Here is a 21,960-nt window from a genome sequence, read left to right as displayed (position 1 = left end):
CAGAGAAAGTCATACGTATTTGAAAATCTTCTGAATCTGGTTATGCATTTGATTTTGAAAGACATAAGTTCAATATTTTGGAACAGTAAGTTATTTTTGTGCCTTAAGACAACTGCAGTTGTAAAGGTTTAGTAAAAAAAAAGGACATCTAGATGGTCAAACTGAGTGATTAATCTTTCAAAACTAAAAAAGTAAAGACAAAGAGAGAATTCAAACATTTGGTCATGGTGCTTTATTCAGCTTAATGTGTATTACAAATAAGGAGACAGCACCATCATCTGTCCACTACAAATACTGCACTTCCATAGCATAAAACTTTTTTTTTTCTTTTTTTTCTCAGTTTGCATTAAACCATGGCTATTACTTCTGCAGTGGTATCATAATTTACATTTAATCACGACTAAACATTGCTATAATCGCTTCATTTCAGCATGAAATTTAAAACTTTTCAAATGCTCACAATATGATTTCACCCAACGATTGCGATCCTGTAACGTTAGCATTAGGAAATTACTGATTATTTAATATGTGCATTGTTTCATTGTCCTGCATTAAATAGCTTCTTCCTGCCCTCCATCCCAGAGAGGGCCTCCACATTCTTACGCCAGTCGGTCACTTCTTCCTTCTGTTTGAAGAAGAAAAGAAAACAGAAATAAATGATTGAGGGCAATTTTGTCATCTTTTTATATCTGCGTGGATTTTTGGCATTTTACCTTATCGTCTTCTTTTTTCACTGTCTTGAGGTTTGCCTTGAAGTCGGCCTTCTTGAGTTTGGTAGCGTCCGTGCATGCGCCCAGCATGTCGTCTGTGGTTTTCTTCACTCTCTTCAGGCTGGGCTTCTTCATCCCCTTCAACTCGATGATCTTCTGTTTCAGTGACACAATCTACCAAACACACAACCCCGTTTAGGAAGGACAGCAACGTCTACACGCATGACTACCGATTAAAGCGTGACTCAAACCTTCTGTGTACCTCATTCTCATTTTTGTCAACTTTAGTTTGCATGTCGTATCGCGTCTCGTCAACGACGTCCAGCTTCTGGTGTAAGTCTTTGCAAAGTTCCTGTGAAAAAAGGAGAGGATGCAGTCAAAAGGATGTCAAATAGTGACGCGTTGCTTAGCAGTATTTTCCGCTAGATTACCTGGAGTTCCTGGACTGACAGTCCTGACAGCTTCAGCGGAGGAACGCTCTCATTCACAACTCTTTCTTTCTCCAGTTCTTTCTCTTGACTTTCAGCAACCAGCATAGAAGCTGCCTTCTTCAGCAGCTTACCCTAAGATACAATGAGGCCACAGTTAAAGAGCTGGTGAACGTAACTGGGACTTTCAGAAAGCATTGTAAAACTGGAATGTTTTGATTATTGTTCCTGCTGACACTAATCTGTGTCATTTAGAAATGGGCTTGAATCAAAACAATACACACTTCTAAAATCACATGAGCTGTAAAGTGCATCAAAGTAAGTAAATCCACGTTCCTTGCTGCTACAAGCTCCACTTTACTGATTTGGATATGGTACTTATCAATGTTAACATAGATGTGCTTTTTTCCCCCGACATGAACAGTTTTCTCATAATAGCATATTTATTTATTTATTCATTCTAAATATGCTGCTCCAACAATAACTATGTTAGCAAAGCTACTATAATGTTCTGACACATACCCTTTTGTTTTCCAACAAAATATTTGACTGGACATAATTTAACTCACACAGATGCAACTCACTTTTTAGCACTTGCTGAAGTGCCAGCCTAATTGTATTACATTTAATCTCTGTGTTGATATGATTCATGTCCCAAGAGCCAGCTTCTGTGGCTGAGGATCAGATTGCCAAGGTCCCCGCCCTCGGTCACAACCTATCTCACTCTGCTTTGGCCCCTCTCACAGGTGGTGAGACCCACGTCTCCTCTTTGGGCTGTGCCCGGTTGAGCTCCAGGGGTCAATCGGGCATCCCTGGATGAGGGAGTATCCGTACGCAGTGATTGTGTGCATGATAAGGGGTCTTTGGGCCTCACTTTGTCTGGTTCCTCACCTAGAACCTGTCTGTCTTGGGTGACCGTACCAGGGGCATGAAGACCCTGACAGCATAGCTCCTAGGATCACTGGGACATTCAAACCCCTCCACATGATAATGTCACAGCCCGTGAGCTTTGTTGAGGTCACGGACACAAGCGGTCAAGATTGTTTTTTTCTGTACGGTGTCTGGGCTCTCCCTTAGAGATAGGGTGAGAATCTCAGTCAGAATCTACTCAGAGTAGAGCCGCTGCTCCTTCACATCGAGAGGAGCCAGTTGGGGTGGCTCAGGCATCTGGTGAGGTGTACCGGACACGTCCCACCAGGAGGAGACCCAGAGGAAGACCCAGGACACGCAGGAGAGACTATGTTTCTCAGCTGGCCTGGGAACGCCTTGGGATTCCCCCGGAGGAGCTGGTCCCAGTGACTGGGGAGAGGGAAGTCTGGGCCTAAGGTTTGACTTAGGCTGCTAACTCCACGACCCAACACCTGATAAACGCAAGAAACTAGACTTGTATGCGGACAAATCTCTGAAACAAAGAGTTTATTTTTAAAAATTATGACTATTCTTTCAGCTGCATTTTTCCAGATATTAGGAAATGTCAGTTTTTATTTATATCTGGGAAAGAGAGACATTTAGCTGCAGGTAAACAACAAAGCAAATCATGTTTCACTCATCAAACAAGAGCTCCAAACCTGAGATTGTGTTGGGGCATCATTTATACACTTTGGAAAAATATGGCTTTCAGAGCTACAAGACTTACTTTTATTAGCAGTCGACGTGTGGCTGCAAATTTCCTTTTTGGCTTTCTCTATGATTAAAAAAAGAAACATGGCAGGTTTCTGCATCACTTACTCTGAATTATTTTCCATTGTGATTTATGTACATTTCATTTCATAACATTGTGACTCACCGGTCTTCATCATCACATAAGATCAAAAACCATCACAAAATGAAGAAAAACAATTAATACCACAGAAATAGTCATTTTAAACATGTAATAAAGCAATAAAAAAAGAGAGAAGCCAACAGTTATTCTCATGTAACTCTTCATTGAGTAACATGAGACAATGATTCATTGCTTCAAAACTTTTTCCATACATTTAAGACATTCAATTAAACTAAAAAACAATCAAATCTGAGAACAAAATACTAAAAAGTGCCATAAACTATTTGCATTAGTCTGTACAACTTTAAACTAAGACTCTGCTAAAGGCCCTTTTGGTAGTAGCCTTTCACTTTGCCTCATCTTAATTTGAAAACATTTACTACATAGTTCCCCCACAAGGTTCGGGAAAATTTTAGCCAGACTTTAGTGTCATGAATTCTGTCCTGTGCTGTAGTCGAAGCATGTGAAAGACACCGGAAATAGTTGCAAGATGCACAACACAACCAGGCCTTATTGAAATTTGATTCATTCTTGCCATCAATGGCCAGTTTATCAATCTTACCTATTCGTTAGTTAAGGAGAAAACGTGTTTTTTGTGGCATCCATGTTGTTCCATATTTATTCCAGTTTTTGGTAGTTGTTTCTATTTGATACTTGGGGATTTTTTTGTACCCTTATCATTGGCTGTACTATCCTTCCTTTTTAACCTGTCATTATCTAAACCTGTCAACTTCAACTAAAAGATGCAAATGCCAGAGAAACAATGTTAGGACATCCAAACTTTATTTTTAGCGCACACAGCAATGCTTGCTGTGTGCTTAAGAAGATTAATTCAAAAGGTGCTTCAACAAATCATTCATTTTAAGGGTTTGCAAATGTGGGGTATTCTTATGTTTTGCTTCTTCATTTTTTAATTTTAACTTTGAATTCACTTCAACTGTACAGAATACACTTAACACTGTGTGTAGAAAAAGGTTTGAAGTGATTTTTCAGAGTCTCTTTTGGGCATGAAAACACTTTTTTATACTCACATTAGGTTGCATTTCTTTTTTTAGTATTATTTGGAGCACTGTAATTAATTGTGAAGAAATTATGAGGTTATTACTCACCCCTCAGACATCACAGCAGTGTATCGTTCCTGAGAAGAGACAAAGTGTTTCACCAACCATTTTGAACTCACTACATTTATGTCTCAATTAGAACCATTTTATGGCCCAGATGTTTTAGTATTTCATGTGAGTTAATTCTATATGCAAGTATTTAATCTTGTTAATTTTGAAATAAGTTTCAGTTCTCTTCCTGGCACTTGTTAAAAAGAGTTGAGGTGGAGCCTGGAGCCTGTTGTACAGCTATATTTGACCACATTGTCACCATTCTTTCCTGAGTGCTGCATGCTATCGCTGGTTTGATGAATCCAGGCAAGATACAAATGAACTGCAGTATGTAAACAAGATGTATGCCTTCATATTTGCTTTTTTTTGTCTATTTCTATTCTTGTTTTTCTAACAGTGAAGGGCACATTTTAACAAAAAAAGCACACTACTTAAAGGGAGCTCGCACCATAAATAGTCTTCAGCTTTGCCAACCATTTTATAAAGGTTAATCATTATCAGCTGTCATATCAATAACCATAATTTTGTTAGTCTCATATTGCGCTGGCTGACTTAGGCGATCGAGAATTCAGAAAGTAGCTGGAGGTGAAAGTCAAAACTAGGCTGCCATGTTCAAAAAGTCACATAAAGACCTTGACAGAAGTAACGACCTGTGCGTGCATCTCATACATAAATACCAGCACAGTATAAGTTTCAGGGAATGCAGCCTTCATTATTTAAGCAAAGTTAGACTTGACATGACCCAGGCAAATATTGTAGATAATGTTACGTAGATTCCTGGGCTGCAGTCACTGCCTTCTCTCCGTCTCACAATGCTAGTTGGAGCTTTCTAAGCAGTGTTCACAATAAGCTTAATTGACTGCTATTTTCTACTGACAAAAGGTCTTTGATTGCTGCGCTTACCTTTGACGATGAGCGAAAAACAGACGGGCCAGCAGGTTAGCTGTAGGTCATGTGAAGGAAAAGCACTTTATGATAAATAGTGAAAGTTCTGCGTATTCAAAGCAATGATGCTATTGGCTCATTAAAATAGACCCCCGTCCACCTGACAGTTCCCACATCACAATCCACAATGCCTTTTTGATTTGCCCTCAACCCGTGACCCAATTATTTCATGTGATTGTCTCGCACAAGGACACACCTCACACGTCTCTGCAATGACAGCTGAGCTACTCTCTTTCCAGAGGCCATGAACTCGGAGCATGCGTTCCTTTTAAACTGGTCGCATGGTGTTGCCTAGCAGAGGCCAGAGGATTGTTTCAAAGACTTGTTGTTCTGAGGAAGCTTTTAATGCTAATGGTACAGTATAAGATACAACAAAAAAGGCAAATGCTGTATGAATGCTACAGTTTTCTATTAGTAAACAACATGGATTATATTGCTACTTTAAAGTAAGTAAAGTAGCAAAAGGTCACAAACATCCAGAAACCCCTCACTCAACAAATGTAACACTGTTTTGGTTAAATGCTCCCTTCTGATCTAACTTATAATTGCCTTGATTAACCTCTTATGTAGAGGGAGATAGCCCATACCCTTTTTTCTGAAAGGGTTTCAAAAGACCTTCCTATCTGTCGGTCCGGTGACATGTGATACATCTGACCACAGAGTCCAGTAGGAGACAGAATAACTCAGAGACAAGGCGATAAGAATTAACACTTTCCCACAGCCACAGTGCTATCCTCTCCATGGTCCCCTGCAAAGTTATTCACACCCGTTGTATTTTGTCTCGTTACAACCAAAAAAATAAAAAAATAAAATAAAATCCTGTGGTTACTCTCAAGAGCAAAATAATGTTCTATTCTAAAATTGAAATGACACAAGTTTTAAAAATTTTGCTATCAGTTAGGGATGCACCTATTTATATCGGCCAGCTGATTGGTGCTGATTTTTTTAATTTTGGGAAATTTTTACATATGAAGCTGATCTTGTCCACTGTTCTTATCTAGGTTGGAAAAGGTCTAAGAATCAACCCTGTCCTCTTTTGCTCTCCGATGAGAAAGGTTTGAATGACAGACCGGCCCACCAAGTTGTGTCTGTGAGCTTAACAATAGTGACCTCACTGTTGCCAACTCAACAACTTCCTTGTTATATTGAGCAACATTTCAGACAAAAAAAAATGGTATTGGCCAAAATCGGATTCGGCAGGTTAAGCTTTTGAAATAATCTATAATCGGTTACTGGCCAGAAAACTGCAATCGGTGCACCCCTACTATCAGTCCCTCTAATCCCAAAATATACAGAGGCACATTTACCGCAACTATCAATTTTTATTTATTTATTTTTGCAGAATAGTTCAAGTTTAATCAGATTAGATAGAGATCTCTTGATTTGCAGTGGGTCAATGTTCCAACCCTCAACTTTAGTCAGGAAATATGGATCATGCCGAAAGTACAAGTTTCCAGATTGCAGTTCCTGAATCTAGGAACCTCAGAGCTGAAACTAGAGCTACTGCTTCTCCCCATCAAAAGGTGTCAGTTGAAATTGTTCAGGCATCAAGATGCCCTGTGGGTGCCTCCGTTTGGAGGGCTTCACTAGAAGGAGACCCCAAGGCTTTGAAATGAGGTGGATGGATGGATGGATGGATGGATGGATGGATGGATGGATGGATGGATGGATGGATGGATGGATGGATGGATGGATGGATGGATGGATGGATGGCTTCCAAACACATCTCTTGGCACGTTCTCAATTGGATTTAGGTCTGAACTTTGACTGGGTCATTCTAATATACAGCTTCTAACATGTTTTCCTTCATAAGCTCCCTGTGTTTAGTTGCATCCATCTTCCATTAAACTCTGACCAGCTTCCTTGTCTTTGTTGAAGAAAGGCAGCCCTGCAGAGGGATGCTAACATCACCATGTTTCAGTTCTCCAAGTCTTGTACCAGACTTCAGACAGAACTTCTTATGGTTTTCTTTCACCAACTCACTCCTGTCCATTCTTCACTAAAGATCAGATAGTGTGTGTAGTGTAGGTTTATCACGTTCCAGTTTCTTGCTGATGCAATGCAATATGTGGAACTTCCTGTACTGCAGTAAGCGTGAACTAACTAAATACTATGCATTCGGGCTGTCTGTGACTGCAACATGTTTGACTCCTGGTGTTTGATGCAACATAAAGCTTCTTAATATAAAACATGTTAGGTTTTGGCTGCACCATGACAATTTGTGAAACTTGTCATGGTCCTCAAAACTTTTGCAAGGCACTGGGAAGGAAGAATGAATAGATTTAGCTGTCATAATCTCAAAAGCTCTGAAAAATGTCTTTATTGATCTTCCTAACTCAGTCATGCTGTTATTTTTCTGATTTTGCTCAGAGTGTGAATAAGAAAGATCGTTTTGACCTGTAAAATCAGATCACCTTCTTAGTATAAATATGTTAGTTACTGCCCTCTAGTGGGGCTGCCTCTTCAGAGCTAAATGTGCCCTCTGGCACTAATTTACACAGTGCACTCTGCAGTGATGAAAAACAATTAAATATGTGCAGAAATGAGTAACAACCAAGACAGTCACATAGTGCTTTCTTTTCTATGAAAGTGGAAGTCATTAACCACAGCTGCGAACACCTCCTTCCTGTGTTATTCAGAAGTCACAAGGTGATAAAAATCAGACAAATAACACAGGCTGACAGCCGACAACTCTGAGCTCTTGTCTTACTTGAAGCTTTCCACACTGTCTTGAAAATATAAATGTAAAGTTTTCAGGAGCTACATGATCTACATAATAATGATCAGTTTGTCTTTTTTAATTTTCAGTGTGATGGCTGGACTCAAAGCATCATCATCAACATCACTGTCATCTCTTAGGATTTTGACAAAGGACTGCAATCAGACGGTGAGATTTAAATACTGCCTTCAAATCTACTGATGGTTCTACTGAAATGAGCAAGCATTACTCAAAAGCATGTATGTTTTCTTTTATTTGCAGGGCCTTGACAATTACAGAGTTTGTAAGTATATTTTTTGCTTTAAATTGTTTAACCATTGACAAACTGGTCACTTAAATGTACAGTGCCTCCTAAACGTCTGTACATCTTTGTTAATAAAGGTTCTTGTGATGTAAAAAGATGAAACCATACTAAATTATTGTCCCTTTCCACCCATAATGTGACATTTATTCTGTACAATTCAGTTAAGAAATTCAGAGAGAAAAAAATATGGAATAACCCAAATAAATAAAAGTTTGCACCATGTTTGAGAGAGTACACACTTGATAATAGTGAACCTGATTGATGTGAGATAAAGTTGAACTATCTTAGGGTTTTTCTGACTGCTGCAGAGATGTTAAGTGGGTCGTACATCGTAATCGTACATCTAATCTGTCAGGAGAAAGGTACCAAAAAACTCCACTGATGGAACAACAAGGACTTGATGAAATGAGGCTAGGGTTAGGGACAGAGGCATTTCTTTTCTAAAGAAATAATCCAGGCTTGGGTAAAATCTCCCATCCGATAATAACGTGTTATGGCCTGACAAAGCACTTACTTTTGGGACCATATTTCCAAATGTATGTATGGCACAAAACCAATGCTGCACAACACTGACACGTTATAATATAAACTCAGTGAAATGGGAGGGGAATACCAGCATGAGGCTTTTCTTTTCTTCAGATGGGACTGTAGCTTTTTAAAGCAAGATATACAGAAATGTCATTTTTTTAGATTTTTAGAAATCACAAAACAATATGACACAACAACAGGGCTGTGTGGAGCCACACAGCCCTGTTTCTATTAGTAAACAACATGGATTATATTGCTACTTTAAAGTAAGTAAAGTAGCAAAAGGTCACAAACATCCAGAAACCCCTCACTCAACAAATGTAACACTGTTAAGAGCCACAGTGGATGACATATAGTAATATAAAACCCTCCAATGTCAGCCAACTGCTCAGACATGGAAAAGATTCCTCGGATGAAAGCTTCTACTGGTCCAGAGTGGGATTCTGTACAAATAAAAATCAGCAAGGATGGATCAGCTCCTGTTGTGAATGTGGCTTGGAAACTACGAAGTGACGGTGAGTAAGTCTTGTCCAAACAAAAAAAAAAATCTGTGTTTTTGTCCAAACAAAAAAAAAAATCTGTGTTAAATCTGTGTTTTTAACAACACAGATTTAACAATCTGTGTTGTTAAAAACAACAACAACAACAAGTTTTTGTTGTTGTTTTTTGATTATGTACCCTGTTTGGATGGAGCAAAATAAAGAGTCACAAACTTCCTCATGAGCTGTGCACTTGTGTGTGTGTGTGTTCACAGGGTCCTTAAGAGCAATTCGTGGCTCAGAGATAAACATCAGAGATGAAAATACAAATCAAAGTGTGTGTGAGCAGATTCATTTCTCTGTTAAGAATATGGAAAATTCAAAGGAGGAAAGGGTAAGAGCAAGCAAGTGTTTCTGTTGTCATCAAACTTACTGTTTTGTTTTATACCATTCTGTTTCCACGATCGGGTTTATGCTCTCCTGCGATTCTATCGGTCTCTTTGAGGAGGATTTCAAAAACACAGCTTTTATTTTAATAATCAAACCATTTGGTTATTTAACGTCCTTTGCCATCTATTGACTCTCATAGAACGTCTGGCTTCCTGATAAAACATTACTTTTAAAGCTGTTCTGTTCGGCTCCTTAGCAAAACAGCGCTTAGGCATATTTTAAAATATGAGAACAGATGTTTTACTTCTCTTTTTAAATTATTTGAAGGCCTGGCACTCTACTTTTTCTTTATTGTTTTAGAGAAATACAGGTCTGTATTTATAATTTATTTATTATAGAAATAATCCAGTTTCTATATTGTATTGACTCAACAAAAATAACAAAAGAAATAAAAGAAAATCTTTGAGTGTAATTTGACTGTTTTCTGTCTCTGGTCTTATTGAAATATTTCTCTCTCATGAACGTGGGCTCAGAAAAAAACATTTTTTTTAAACTTTGACTGTGTGTTACATATCAAATTAAACTGATTGAAATTTTAAGAATTCATTTTGATCGTATCACTATTTCTTTCTCCTTTTGTTTATTGCTGCTAGTGGACTTTTTCCTTGGATGTTGTGGTAGAACCGACCCATACGTATACCATCACAGTGTTTCACTTCCCTGAACCTGACATCGGACATTACAGGATTGTGAACCAAACTCCTGTACCAGGTGATTCGCCTTTACATAGAGACAGTGACATTTATTTTGAATGAGCTTTATTTTAATAGAATCAAATTTAGAACAGAGAAAAATGCCTATTTTTTATTAACATAAGATTCTGCAGTCCAGTGATGTCACAAAATTTTGTCTCCCACTACTACAACTAATAATAGTTAAATAATGTCATCAATAATAGCAATAAATATAAAATCTTCTAATCAGTTGTTATATTTTCCAGGATGTAAAGACCCCAGAATCAAAAACTCCCAACTGTGCCAGGAGAAGGGTAAATGTTTCATCTTCTCTTGAGTTCAAATGTGGTACACGGGGAGCTCAAGGACTAAAATACAGCTGATTTTGTTTGTCTTTGGATAATTTAGGTAGTCTATGGATTCCCAGGATAGCTGCTGCGTTCACTGAGAAGAAAGATTCGATTATCGTGGAGTTTGACTCGGCGGAGTATTCAGAGAGCTACCTGGTCTCCATCCAGAGTGGAAGTGTAAATTGTTCCAAATTGGTCAATAAGGTAGCACCTCCACAGACGCATCTTGATAAAATACATCCTATAAAAGTTTACGCATTCCCATAATTAAATCCAAAAATAGTAGCTTCTTAATGCTGCTCAAGTTAAGTGTGAGGAAAACATGTAAAAGCCACACAAGCAACACAGATAACTGCAGCCTGGAGAAGACTGTGAAGTAAAGTCCATTTGGGCATTTTGGTGAGAGTCAATTGACTGTGGATTAAATAGCTGGAATTAAACTCAGTGGCCCAAAATCCTCTTTTCAGTTGAAAGTGAATTTTGCATTTTGATTGAAATCAACATCTTAGCATTTGGGGGGAAAAACTGAAAAGGCAGAGGATTAAAATTTTAATCTGATCTTGGTCTACTGACAGATTTGATTAAACTTTTGTGTAGATGTGGACTATTTCAGTTGTTAACAACAACTGAGGTAAATTTAATCCCTATGGTCCCTTTAGAGATATTTGCTGTTTTTGCCGTCCTTCTATTACTCAATGTATGAGGTCTTTCTTTTGGAATTAAATTGCTGAAATAAATTAACTTTAAGCAACTATTTTGTTTTATTTTAGATGCCCCTGTAAGAATATTGTCTATGAAAGTAAAAGATTGGTGTAATAACTCTTATATTCCTTATGTAGGATGAATTATTTTCTGTTTGGTAAATCAACAGGAAAACAGGACGCGTCTGAATGTGACGCTGGAGTGTGTTTCGTCTCGGCTGTCACAATATGAAGTAACGGTGAGTCAGATTTCCAGAGCCAAATATTAATGAAACAATACTTTCTGCCGTGAGAACATTTTAAGTGTTTATCTCACTTTATTTTACAGATCCAACCATATTTCATTGGCTGCAAAAATAACTGTGAGAGTGCTAAGAAAAACATAACAAGAAGTCAAAGTAAGTTTCATGTTTGTAAGTTTTCAAATGTAATATTTTTGCTCATCTTTTTCTTTTAATAATATTTTTCTTCGTTTCTTGATATTCCTTTAATGACAGGCAGCAGATCTATAAAGATCTGTTTGGGAACGATGTTAATCTTTGTTGGTGTTCTTGTATATTTACTCCAGAAAGCATCTCGCAAAGGTTAGTTTCCTTTAAATGCACTTATAAAAACGTATAACAGGAGACTCTAACAAATAAATGGTAACTTTAGTTTGTATCTCAGCGGCTCCAGTCACTCCCGCCTCGGCTGACAAGCAGCAACCGGAAGTTTTTCACGTTCAAGAGAGAAAACGTGTCCTCGTCATTTACTCCCTCGACCATCTGTTGTATAAGAACATCGTGCTGAAGTTTTCCGCCTTCTTAGCGGCAAAATGTGGCACAGACGTGGTCGTTGACCTGCTGGATTCAACCAGACTGGGAATACTGGGCAGCATCCAGTGGCTTGAGTGGCACAAAGAGCAAATCGAGAGGTCATCGGATAAAATATTAATTCTTTGCTCCAGAGGAGTCCAAGCTAAATGGAGAGCCATGTGCGGAGGCAAACAGGTTTTTCTGAGAGAGGACGCTCTCTCTCCCATCGGTGACACGCTCACTCCCTCCCTCACGCTCCTGACGCCATATTTTATCCGGTCGGCGTCGTTTGAAAAGTATATCGTGGCGTACTTTGATGACGTTTGTTCCGAAGAAGACATCCCCTTGCCCTTCAAGATTACAGTGCGCTACAAGCTGATGAAGCAATTTGAGGAGGTCTTCTTCAGAATCCTGAACACAGAAAAACACGAACCGGGCCGAGTGAAGCAAATCAACGGGCTCTCGGAGGACAAATACCACGAGTGTCCTTCAGGGGGCGCCCTAAAAGATGCCGTAGAGGCCTTTCGCAAGTATCAGCTGGAGCATCCGTACTGGTTCCAGGAGGAGTTACTGGAACGCTCCGAGCTGGAGGACCTGGAGGCCACAGAGGAATGCGATGAACAGAAAATAAGAATTACGGACCACTTAGCATGTGTGTTCAATTCGGTCCAACTCATCAGTGACATGGAGATCCAAAACAGTGTGGTAACAATAAATGAAACAAAGATTCAGCTGGCTGAAATGCATGAAATGGGCTCAACGCTGGAGTTCAACTCTCACACTGTACAGGGCATTCAGCTGCTTTAACAAGATTACCTGGAGGTTTTCACCTCCCCATTTATTTCAAGGGAGAATCATATAAATCTGTTGTGTGATATTTACAGGGTAAACGCTATTTATATCCTTGGCCGGTTTGGGGTTAAAGTCCACTTTTAATTTTCCTAAAATTTTTTCCTAAAATGTTTCTTGTGACAGGAAGAATTAAAAACCCCCATACACCCCCCCCCCCCCCCCCCCCCCCCCGTCCCCCCATGCACACACGCACACACCCACACACACACACACACATATATACAGTATATATATATATATTGGAGTAACAAAGCATAAATCCCAACTTGAACCTTTCTGAGAATCTGTAGAGGAAGTTAAAGATTAGGGTGATGGCCAGGAAGCCTTCCAGTCTTGAAAACAAGTAAGCTGCTCAGCAATTATGAAGTTTTAATTGATGTAAAAGCCAATAAAGATTTTTTCACTCATCATTGAGAAGGGCATAAATAATTTTTGACATGTGTTTTCTTTGTTTTATTTACTTTTGTTAATAAAATGTAAATAAAAAATAGATTTTCCATCTCTTGAGAGACACTTGTCTAATTACCAGAAACGTGTTGGTTTAATAAATATAATTTCATTCTCTAGATCAGTCAGCACTGGACATTTTTTATATGAGCATGGTTGTTGGATTGTTCTTTGCATTGTTTTTCCATATCACAGTGATTGTAGTCTTTTTGGCAGGTTACAGCTCAGACAGTAGAGATCTGTGCTTGACGGTTGTGGGCTGTGTAAATAGTGTTTGGGTCAAAGTTTAGCTCCCTGGCCAAAGTTTGTTGCATTTTCGTTGGACAAGAGAAGGTAAGCTTCAAACTTTTCTGGAGAATCTGTTTTTGATAAAGGTCTGGTTTGAGGAAATAATAATAATAAGCTGCAAAATGTGGTCTCCTGCTATGTACTGTATGTTCCTATTATTCTATAACTACTTTGGATTTAGGTATTTATTTCATGTTATTGGACAAAGTTTTTGTTTTCCTTTCAAAAAATCTTTCTTGTATTAGTTATTTTTCACAGCTTGTTTTTCTTTATTAAATATGTTTTTTTTGTTTCCCCTTTGGAAAGTTATTGTTTTTAAATATCCTCAAAACTAAAACGTGCATTAAAACCCAAAGAACTGGTTTTGTTTTCAAGCTAGTTCTGTATACAGAGGCTAAAGAGGATTTCTTTCGTGGCAATTAAACTACATCTCTGCTCCAATGTGCAGTTTTTAAGAATTTCCTTTTGTTGCTGTTGCTGTGTGCCATGGAGAAGAAGCAAAATGAAAGCGCTCCTGTTTGGGTATTTGTGTGTCTATTTGTGAGAGTGGCCCCAGAAAAGGGGAAAAGGGTGATGGGAGTTTGTGCCAGATAACTGGGATAAAAAAAAAGCCCCCACAATGGCTGAATAGGATCTGTACCTTGTAGTGGCAAACCCACTTTGAAAGCTGGAAAAATACTTGCAAGAAGCCAAGGACTACGTTTTCTCTTTGAGAATCTGAGGTAAAATTGTTCTTCATTCTAATAATGGCAGATATTTTCTGAATATCATTTTCCAGAAATCTTCTGCTTTACACTTTTGATAGCTATAGTCTTTTGAAACTTGACCTCTGATATTTTTTTCCTTCATCAATTAATCTTTGAGTTGTATTGTCTCATAAATTCTAAATTAGCAGCTGGTACGCGTTTTCCTCTGTTTCTCAACAGTAACAATAGCTAAATTTGTAACTGTTTCTTTGGGAAAAGTAGCAATATAGGTTGGAGTGATATGTTTAATTGGTTTAAAATCTGAGTTCCAGCTGCCTAAAACCTGATTTAATGAAACTGACTAGAGTGAGAGTTTAGACTGCTTTATTCAAAGTCTGCATGTTATCAGGTTTTATCACAAAAATCTCAGCAGAATGAAGGACCTGAAGAGAGCCTTCCAGTTCATCCTCAGAAGAGACGTGAGGCTCTATCAAAACACTGCGAGGAGCAAAGGTGAACACACTTCCTCATTAAACCTTCAGCACTGAGAAATGGTCCACATTGTTTGTTGCAGGCTGGTAATGCTGATTGTCTCTTCTCTTTCAGATTTCCACTTCAACGTTCATCCGTCTGTGTCTCAGGCTGTGGCACAAAACAAGCCGGTGGTTGCACTAGAGAGTACAATTATCACCCATGGCATGCCCTACCCACACAACCTGAGGTACCCAGTATGACGCCAAGGTCAAAACACTATCAGATGTTTAAAGTTTTCAGGGTGAGTTTCACAAATCAACGATAAGCTCGCCTGCTGTTTCTGTTCAGCACTGCAAAGGAGGTTGAGGCCATTGTGCGAGCCGAAGGAGCCACTCCTGCCACGATCGGCGTCGTCGAAGGGGAAATCTGTGTCGGATTGTCGTCAGACGAGCTTGACCGTCTTGCTCGATCCAAAAGCCCCCTGAAGGTGTCTCGACGGGATCTGCCTTATGCTGTCAGCAAAGTGAGGATGCTACTTTTGAATCCCTAACAGAAATGTCAACTATTTAGGCCTCCTAAGTGTTTTCACGTTTTGTGACATTACAACAACGAACATTGATGTATTTTGAAGAGATGTTTTGTGGAAGAACAACACAAATGCATAATGGTGAAGTGGCAGAGGAACTATAACTAAGTCTGAAGATTTCAGCACTGAGCACTTTTGAGGTTTTCATTTGCAAAACTACACCAGTTTCCTTCCACATCACCATAAAATGCTACTTTTGATTGATGTAAAATCCCAATAAAATTCTATAAAATACATAAAAAAGTTTAAGGCTATGAATACATTTGCAAGGCATTGTGTGTATAAGCTTCTGGAAACATCTTGACTTTGTAATCTATTGTAATTACTGCTATTTTGAAAGTGTTCAGACATGTGTCACCATTTTTCAGGGTCTCTCCGGGGGAACAACGGTCTCAGCCACAATGATTGCAGCACACAGAGCTGGGATCCCTGTTTTTGTGACAGGAGGCATCGGAGGAGTCCACAGAGATGGACAGAACAGTGAGCTAACTTATACTTCACTGCAAAATAAACTTGTAGGGTTTTAATATTCTCTAACAAGGGTTCTTTTTGAGGAGAAATGCTGTTTTCTGACATGCCTGTCATTTAGTTTAAATTAAAATTCTTTTCAGAAAAAGAAAACCTCGCGATAGTTTGTTAAACTGGAAGGATTAAGTTATCAAAACATCTCCCAGTCTGATTTGGTGCAGTGTTTGAGACGTCTAGCTGTGAAGTCGAATCAAACTCAAAACATTTATTCCCGCTGACTAAATGATGCTTCTTGAGGTCTGGACATCAGCGCAGATCTAACAGAGCTTGGCAGAACTCCCGTCGCTGTCGTCTCTGCCGGAGTCAAGTCTATCCTGGACATCGGCCGCACCCTGGAGTTCCTTGTGAGGAAATATGCATTATTCTGTTATGCTCAGCAGACTTGTAGCATAAAGTCAAACATGCCTACTATTTATTTATAGCTGTGGTTGTAATGTGTGGCTGAAGGTTAGCCTGTACTTCTTTCCTTATTTGTCTACAGGAGACACAAGGTGTGTGTGTTGCAACTTATGGTGAATCTAAAGATTTCCCAGCATTCTTCACTCCAAACAGTGAATTCACCTCTGCGTGTAATGTCCGCAATCCTAGCGAGGCTGCAGAACTTATTGGTAATATATTGCAGAAATAAATTGGCTTTTCATTAAACATTGAGGGTCGTGATGATGATGAAATATATCCACAAGTGTGTTCTTGCTTTTTACAAGTAATTAAATGAGTTTGTCCAATAGTCAGTCAGCAGTGGGAAAAGAGCGGTTCATCGTTAAAAGACCAAAATTAAAGTCACATTCATGTTGATGATGACGGGATGTAATCTTCTGACCTAAATGTATACTTAGCTTGACTTGACTGCCAGTGTGCAGATATTACACAGATACAGTAACATTGTTTATGTGTACGTCTGCTTGGTTTTTCCAGCAAGCACTTTGTCTCTGGGTCTTGAAAGTGGCCTCCTGATAGCAGTACCCATCCCAGAGGAGCATGCAGCCACTGGCCATCAGATACAGGAAGCCATGCAAGCTGCAGTGACAGCAGTCAGGTACAGAACGTCTCTCATATGTGTTTGCGTTCAGCTAGCATGGTAATCAACAAGCACCCCCAAAATATTTTGGACTTGGTTAAGCCGAAGTCTTCTGCCAAAATGCTGATCAAGTGTTTGTTGTTGGCCCCACATACTCAGTTTAAGACCCGCAAAACTCGGTTGTTTCAGGTCGTTGCACCCAGTTTGTGGATCTCTCCCATTATTTTCACGTCATGTTGATCATCATAAAACGCAGCTAAAAATATATTTGTACAGAAAAGCTTTTAATTAATGTGATGTATACATTTGATGTGCTTTTCTTCTGTGTTTTGTTAAGCGTTTTTCAATTTTATTTGGGAAATGTTCTACTCAAATAAAATGTTACTTATTTACTTACGTAAAGTCTATTTTTGGTTTCCTGCATATCGATGTCTGCTCATCTCTTTGTGTCGTCTCTCTGATTTTCTCAGTTCTGAAGGTATTACAGGCAGAGACGTAACACCGTTTATTCTTCAAAAGGTCAACGAGTTGACTCAAGGAAAGTCCCTGCAGGCCAGTATCCTTTGGAAGCCTCTAAATCTCTCAGAAGTTACTATCGGAAATACGTCAGTGGAAAATGTAAGATGTCGTAAAGAATATGGCCTTAAAAATATCAAAGATTATTAGCTTTCTAGATCAAATCATGGGTTACTGCCATATTCCCCTTGACATGTCATGTTTAAAGACATTGCTCTCATTCACAACAATGCTAAAGTCGGCAGTCAGATAGCCTGTGCATTGTCAAAGCAGATGAGTGAAAAAAGATCAAAAAGTCAAGCTCAGCATCCTGGAAAACCCCCAAATGGCTCAGAAGTTGTGAGTATAAAAAATTTATGTGTATATATTTTTAACATTTTAATCAAGAATGAGTCAAATAAAGACCTGCATTCTTGCACAGGTTGTTATAGGAGGAATAAATGTTGATTTTATTGCCAAAGGGAAAACAAAAACACTTCATGTAAGCGTCACGACACGCATTTATCTCGAATACCTCCGAACAGCGGAGGGAAATAAGTTCTAAGAATCTGTTTTGTCTCACAGTTTGGACAGACAAACCCAGGAAGCGTCTGTCAGTCGTTTGGGGGCGTGGGACGGAACATCGCTGGTTGGTTCTCCTTATCTGATCGTGTGTGCAAACGTTTTCATCAATACGTCTGACTGTCTCTCACATATTATCTCCTGTGTTGTCCTCCCAGACTCTCTGAGTAGGCTAGAAAAGACGCCGCTGTTCATCTCCGCCACTGGAGCTGATGCAAACAGTGATGCAGTCTTTAACCACTGCAAACATATGGCAAGGCAACATTAACAGCTAGTTAAAAGTCAGTACTGTTGGACTCTTGAATGCGAATTTAAAACACAATGTTTTTAACTTACTTTTAGAACACAAGTGGTGTGGCCAGACTGGAAAAGCAGAGCACAGCAACGTACTGCGCTGTTATCAACGACAATGGGGAACTGAGTCTTGGCTTGGGAGACATGGACATTCATCAGCAAATTACAGAACACTATGTGAGTTTCTGCTGGCAGATTAGGTTTTGTGTGCGACTGAGTGCCTTACTGACCGTGCAAAAAAAAAATAAATCTAATGAAACCTGCCATCATTCCCTGAAAACTGCCTCAGATTTTGATGTAGCATTAGATCGGTAAGCATCATTTTTAGGTAATGGGTCCTCTAAATATTCTTAAATGTATTTGAACCTTTTTTACAACTTTTTCTTAGCAACTGATCACTCAGCAGGTTGGAACCCCATATTGCCACCATGCACGGTGAGCAGAGCAGGACGGTAAATGTGATAAAGAAAAATGTCTCTTAAGCTTTCTGATAGTAAATTGTAGCACAAACTGGGTTCAGCAAGTTCCCCTAGAAACCATTTTAAATGCAAAAAGAAGTCATTTGGGAGGCTCTTGTCATACTAGCACCACAAACTAAGAGGAATCATGAGCTTTAGTCAGACAAAAGACCTGCACATACGCCATGTAAACAGGGAAAGGCGTTCTTTATCTGGAGGAGTCCAGAAGAAGTACAAAGTTCTTTCTAATCAGGACATTTCATGCTTCACAATAAACTGGGAATCCTCATAGAGCTGTTCTACTGCACAGTACATCAGTCTTATAACGCCCACTTGAAATTTCTGGAAAATAGTCTTCTCAGTTATGTGTCAAGAACGAACTTCGAGATTTCCCAAACTGGATTTTTCAGTTATTCCTGAGTATGTGGTCCTTAACGTTCAGCTTTTCAGCAACAAATAATTTGTCGTGAGCTAAATATTCATTTATTCATTATAAACTCGTTGAAACACCAAGAGATTTCAAATAAAAATCTGGTGAACTAAAGATGGGTTGTTATTGGATCTGTCGGCATAATGAGGATCAGATGTAGGCAAATCAACACAGAAATGTTTCAACAGACAAAATAAACCCCTTCTCCCCCACCGTCATACCGTAACAATCCTCTAGAAAATCTTTGGGTTGATCTGAAGAGAGAATGATGGAGAACCAGGTGTCTGTCTGCAGCATCCAGAGAAGTTATGCAGAGAGGAAAAGTTAAAGAACATTCTCTCTGAATTCTCCAACCATGTGAATTGTTGTAGCAGAAATTAAATTGTGTCTTTGGGTAAAAAGGAGGTTGTGGGAAATATCAACAGTAGCACTCCCTGTAATTATGGCACTAGTTGTTTAGCTAAAAAATTTTATTAAACTATGAGACAGGATTTTTTTTTTCTTGCTTAGTAGATGTACTTAAATCAAAGTTTTGAGCTTTCTGTATTGTATTATGCTATAATAATGCAAAATAAAGAAGGTTTTATTTTTCTACTTTTTAAACATAAGTCAGGGTCCTATTGTGGTGGGTGTTGCAGATTATCAAGTGATCCTTTTTAGGTCCTTTACAAAAATTTATGTTTAAAAATCTATATTTGGCTTATTAAAAACTGAAATGGACTGTTTGTTCATCCTGTATTTTGAATGACTTGCCTACATTTTATTTAATTAAGTGCAGGTCTTCTATCTGGGATTTTTATTTTTATCCTTTAAATTTGCATTTTGTTTGATAAATTCTTGTAATTCTACACCATATTGTTTATTATTATTATTATTATTATTATTATTATTATTATTATTATTATTATTATTATTATTATTATTATTATTATTATTATTATTATTATTTCACCTGGAAAATTTAGTAAGCACTATTACTATCTATCCTTAAATGTGTCTTGAAAGGTTTCACAGTTTGAAAAACAGATTTCATCCGCCTCACTTGTGTGCCTTGATGGAAACATCCCCGTCTCCACCATCAACTATGTCTGTTCTCTTGCTGGGAAGCACAACTTAAACAGTAAGCATACAGAGATGGTGGCCCAATAAATGATCATAGATGGACACTTTTGCCATTATTTAAGCAGTGATCTCTGTGTTTGTCACAGTTTGGTATGAACCAACAGATGCAGAAAAGGCTTGTAAGCCTTTCCTCTCAGATGCTTGGAAGTCTTTGTCCTATTCGTCTCCAAACCTGGCAGAATTGTGCATGATGAACAAAACTCTGGGTCTCACGGTTCCTGAAGGTAACCTTTTATCTTTTACCAGCATTAAAAGTTGTAGATGTTCCCCTTCTTCTCCCTCAGTCCCCACACCAGTCACGGCTAAGAGTTCTTGTGAAGAAGGCACATTATCTGATGGTAGCTAAGGTTGTGGTTGATTTCATGCCAGAGCTGCCTACCTCTCTTGATGGGATCCTGACGGTTGCCGTGGCTCTCTCACGCCCTCTTCTGGAGAATCTTCACTGTCTGGTGGTGACTCTTGGGCCTGATGGTGTGCTGCTGTGTGGCCAACACGAAGCAGGCTCAGTTGACCTGCAGCCAAGGAAACAAAAAAGCGTATGTGCCTTTTAAATGCAACTTTATAATGAAGATATTTACAACATCAACACTGAGGATGTTATTTATTGGGTTTGGATTTGCAGAAGCGGCAGCTTTGTGCGCTACACTACCCAGCATTGACCGTGACTCCAGAGGAGACAATGAATGTGTCAGGAGCAGGAGACAGGTGCAAAAACTCTACCTAACCCTACTTATTGTACTTCCACTTCAACTTTGTTTTCATTTTATTCATAATTAGTTATTGTTCCTGCTGTGTTGGCAGTTTTGCAGGTGCTTTAACGGCAGGGATTCTTCAGAAAAAAGACACAGACAGCTGCGTTCGGATGGGCCTCCTGGCCGCGAGGATGTCCCTGTCATCACCACATCCCATCTCACCAACACTCACCTTAGACTCTGTGGATCCCAGCAAAGTCCAGGCACCAAAATGGCCCACGCCGGGCTTTGTTTGGCTCGATTGAGATTTAAATTCCAGAGTTTTCTTTGTGTCTTTTCATGTCTCACAATTATTATTCAAGGAACTGTTATAACGTTTGACCAGACAACCTGTTTCTCAAAGCTTTTTCATCCAAATGTGTATGTTACCTTTTTATTATTCTATAATAAAATACTTGAAGGTACTTTAACTGAATTGTACTTTCTTATTTTTAACTTTGTTACCTCACAATTTCAAGTTTGGTTTCTAATAATATTAGCTTTTAGGGTATTTGTATACATATAATGCACTTGTTTGGGAGGCAGGCCAGAAAAAAATTACTTTTCCGACCTAACACCACAGTTATAAACACAGTTTGCTAAACTTATTTGGGACTTTAACAGGAATAATTGTGCTTTGCAGAAAATATGAGGATTGATATTTTTCAGCAACAAACACTCCAGGTGTTTCTGATGTTAAACAAAGGAGGAGACTGAATTAAATAAAAATAAAAAATCAAACCCACTTTTAAGTATAGTAAGGGTTATGTGATACTAATGTCCTATTTCTGTACCAAAACTCCTTGGAAACTTTGAATTTTATGTCATCAAATTACAGAAAATTTTAACAAAACGAATCTGGTTGTCTCTACAAATAAAAGGAACAACAAATGTCCTTGAATATGGTGGATTTTTTTTATTTTTTTTTAGCAAGATAGAGATCCAAAACATAGAACCACCTCAGTACTGAGAAATAGAGTGACCAGAGATGACTCTGGACTCTGAATAACCAA

General features: G+C 38.7%; 3 protein-coding genes across 4 annotated transcripts; 2 read left to right on the top strand and 1 right to left on the bottom strand.

The window, feature by feature from the left end:
- Nucleotides 1–213: 213 nt before the first annotated feature.
- Nucleotides 214–5,083, bottom strand: LOC116736020 (troponin I, slow skeletal muscle-like). Its single transcript, XM_032588232.1, has 8 exons — nucleotides 4,916–5,083; nucleotides 4,010–4,038; nucleotides 2,925–2,928; nucleotides 2,775–2,822; nucleotides 1,142–1,273; nucleotides 973–1,062; nucleotides 714–884; nucleotides 214–625 (listed from the first exon to the last, which is right to left on the bottom strand). Exons 2-8 carry the CDS (start codon nucleotides 4,018–4,020, stop codon nucleotides 539–541), a joined length of 543 nt encoding a protein of 180 aa, XP_032444123.1. The 5' UTR covers nucleotides 4,021–4,038; nucleotides 4,916–5,083; the 3' UTR covers nucleotides 214–538.
- Nucleotides 5,084–7,638: 2,555 nt separating this feature from the next.
- LOC116736010 (interleukin-17 receptor A) lies at nucleotides 7,639–12,962 on the top strand. Its single transcript, XM_032588223.1, has 11 exons — nucleotides 7,639–7,844; nucleotides 7,938–7,959; nucleotides 8,889–9,023; nucleotides 9,263–9,381; nucleotides 10,031–10,148; nucleotides 10,378–10,425; nucleotides 10,520–10,665; nucleotides 11,333–11,401; nucleotides 11,491–11,560; nucleotides 11,660–11,746; nucleotides 11,829–12,962. The coding sequence occupies exons 1-11, from the start codon at nucleotides 7,722–7,724 to the stop codon at nucleotides 12,761–12,763; spliced, it is 1,872 nt and encodes a 623-aa protein (XP_032444114.1). The 5' UTR covers nucleotides 7,639–7,721; the 3' UTR covers nucleotides 12,764–12,962.
- A 30-nt stretch (nucleotides 12,963–12,992) lies between these two features.
- On the top strand, nucleotides 12,993–21,842 carry LOC116735995 (pseudouridine-metabolizing bifunctional protein C1861.05). 2 transcript variants are annotated; one of them, XM_032588213.1, is made up of 18 exons: nucleotides 12,993–14,742; nucleotides 14,836–14,950; nucleotides 15,052–15,226; nucleotides 15,658–15,769; nucleotides 16,055–16,161; nucleotides 16,299–16,425; nucleotides 16,733–16,853; nucleotides 17,306–17,391; nucleotides 17,560–17,690; nucleotides 17,773–17,832; nucleotides 17,916–17,979; nucleotides 18,071–18,165; nucleotides 18,255–18,383; nucleotides 20,100–20,214; nucleotides 20,321–20,440; nucleotides 20,586–20,752; nucleotides 20,839–20,921; nucleotides 21,018–21,842. In XM_032588213.1, exons 1-18 carry the CDS (start codon nucleotides 14,664–14,666, stop codon nucleotides 21,211–21,213), a joined length of 2,082 nt encoding a protein of 693 aa, XP_032444104.1. In that variant the 5' UTR covers nucleotides 12,993–14,663; the 3' UTR covers nucleotides 21,214–21,842. The 2 variants fall into 2 exon arrangements, with proteins under 2 accessions (XP_032444104.1, XP_032444099.1); XM_032588208.1 differs by having other exon boundaries at nucleotides 20,303–20,440; nucleotides 21,018–21,372.
- The last annotated feature ends 118 nt before the right edge of the window (nucleotides 21,843–21,960 follow it).

This window comes from Xiphophorus hellerii, chromosome 2 (assembly GCF_003331165.1).
Source record: "Xiphophorus hellerii strain 12219 chromosome 2, Xiphophorus_hellerii-4.1, whole genome shotgun sequence".
Classification (NCBI taxonomy): Eukaryota; Metazoa; Chordata; class Actinopteri; order Cyprinodontiformes; family Poeciliidae; genus Xiphophorus; species Xiphophorus hellerii.
Note: the sequence above shows the minus strand (reverse complement) of the source record. Positions and strands in the feature narration are given on the sequence as shown.

Coding starts and splice junctions, on each gene's coding strand:
- LOC116735995 (XM_032588208.1), top strand. CDS start 14,664: ATGAAGGACCTGAAGAGAGCCTTCCAGTTCATCCTCAGAAGAGACGTG. Junction 17,392..17,559: donor AGGAAAGTCCCTGCAGGCCA/GTATCCTTTGGA, acceptor TCATGTTTAAAG/ACATTGCTCTCATTCACAAC. Junction 20,441..20,585: donor GGGTCTCACGGTTCCTGAAG/GTAACCTTTTAT, acceptor ATTTCATGCCAG/AGCTGCCTACCTCTCTTGAT.
- LOC116736010 (XM_032588223.1), top strand. CDS start 7,722: ATGATCTACATAATAATGATCAGTTTGTCTTTTTTAATTTTCAGTGTG. Junction 9,024..9,262: donor TTGGAAACTACGAAGTGACG/GTGAGTAAGTCT, acceptor GTGTGTTCACAG/GGTCCTTAAGAGCAATTCGT. Junction 9,382..10,030: donor AAAATTCAAAGGAGGAAAGG/GTAAGAGCAAGC, acceptor TATTGCTGCTAG/TGGACTTTTTCCTTGGATGT.
- LOC116736020 (XM_032588232.1), bottom strand. Junction 1,063..1,141: donor TGTCAGTCCAGGAACTCCAG/GTAATCTAGCGG, acceptor CTTTTTTCACAG/GAACTTTGCAAAGACTTACA. Junction 626..713: donor TGAAAAAAGAAGACGATAAG/GTAAAATGCCAA, acceptor TTCTTCAAACAG/AAGGAAGAAGTGACCGACTG.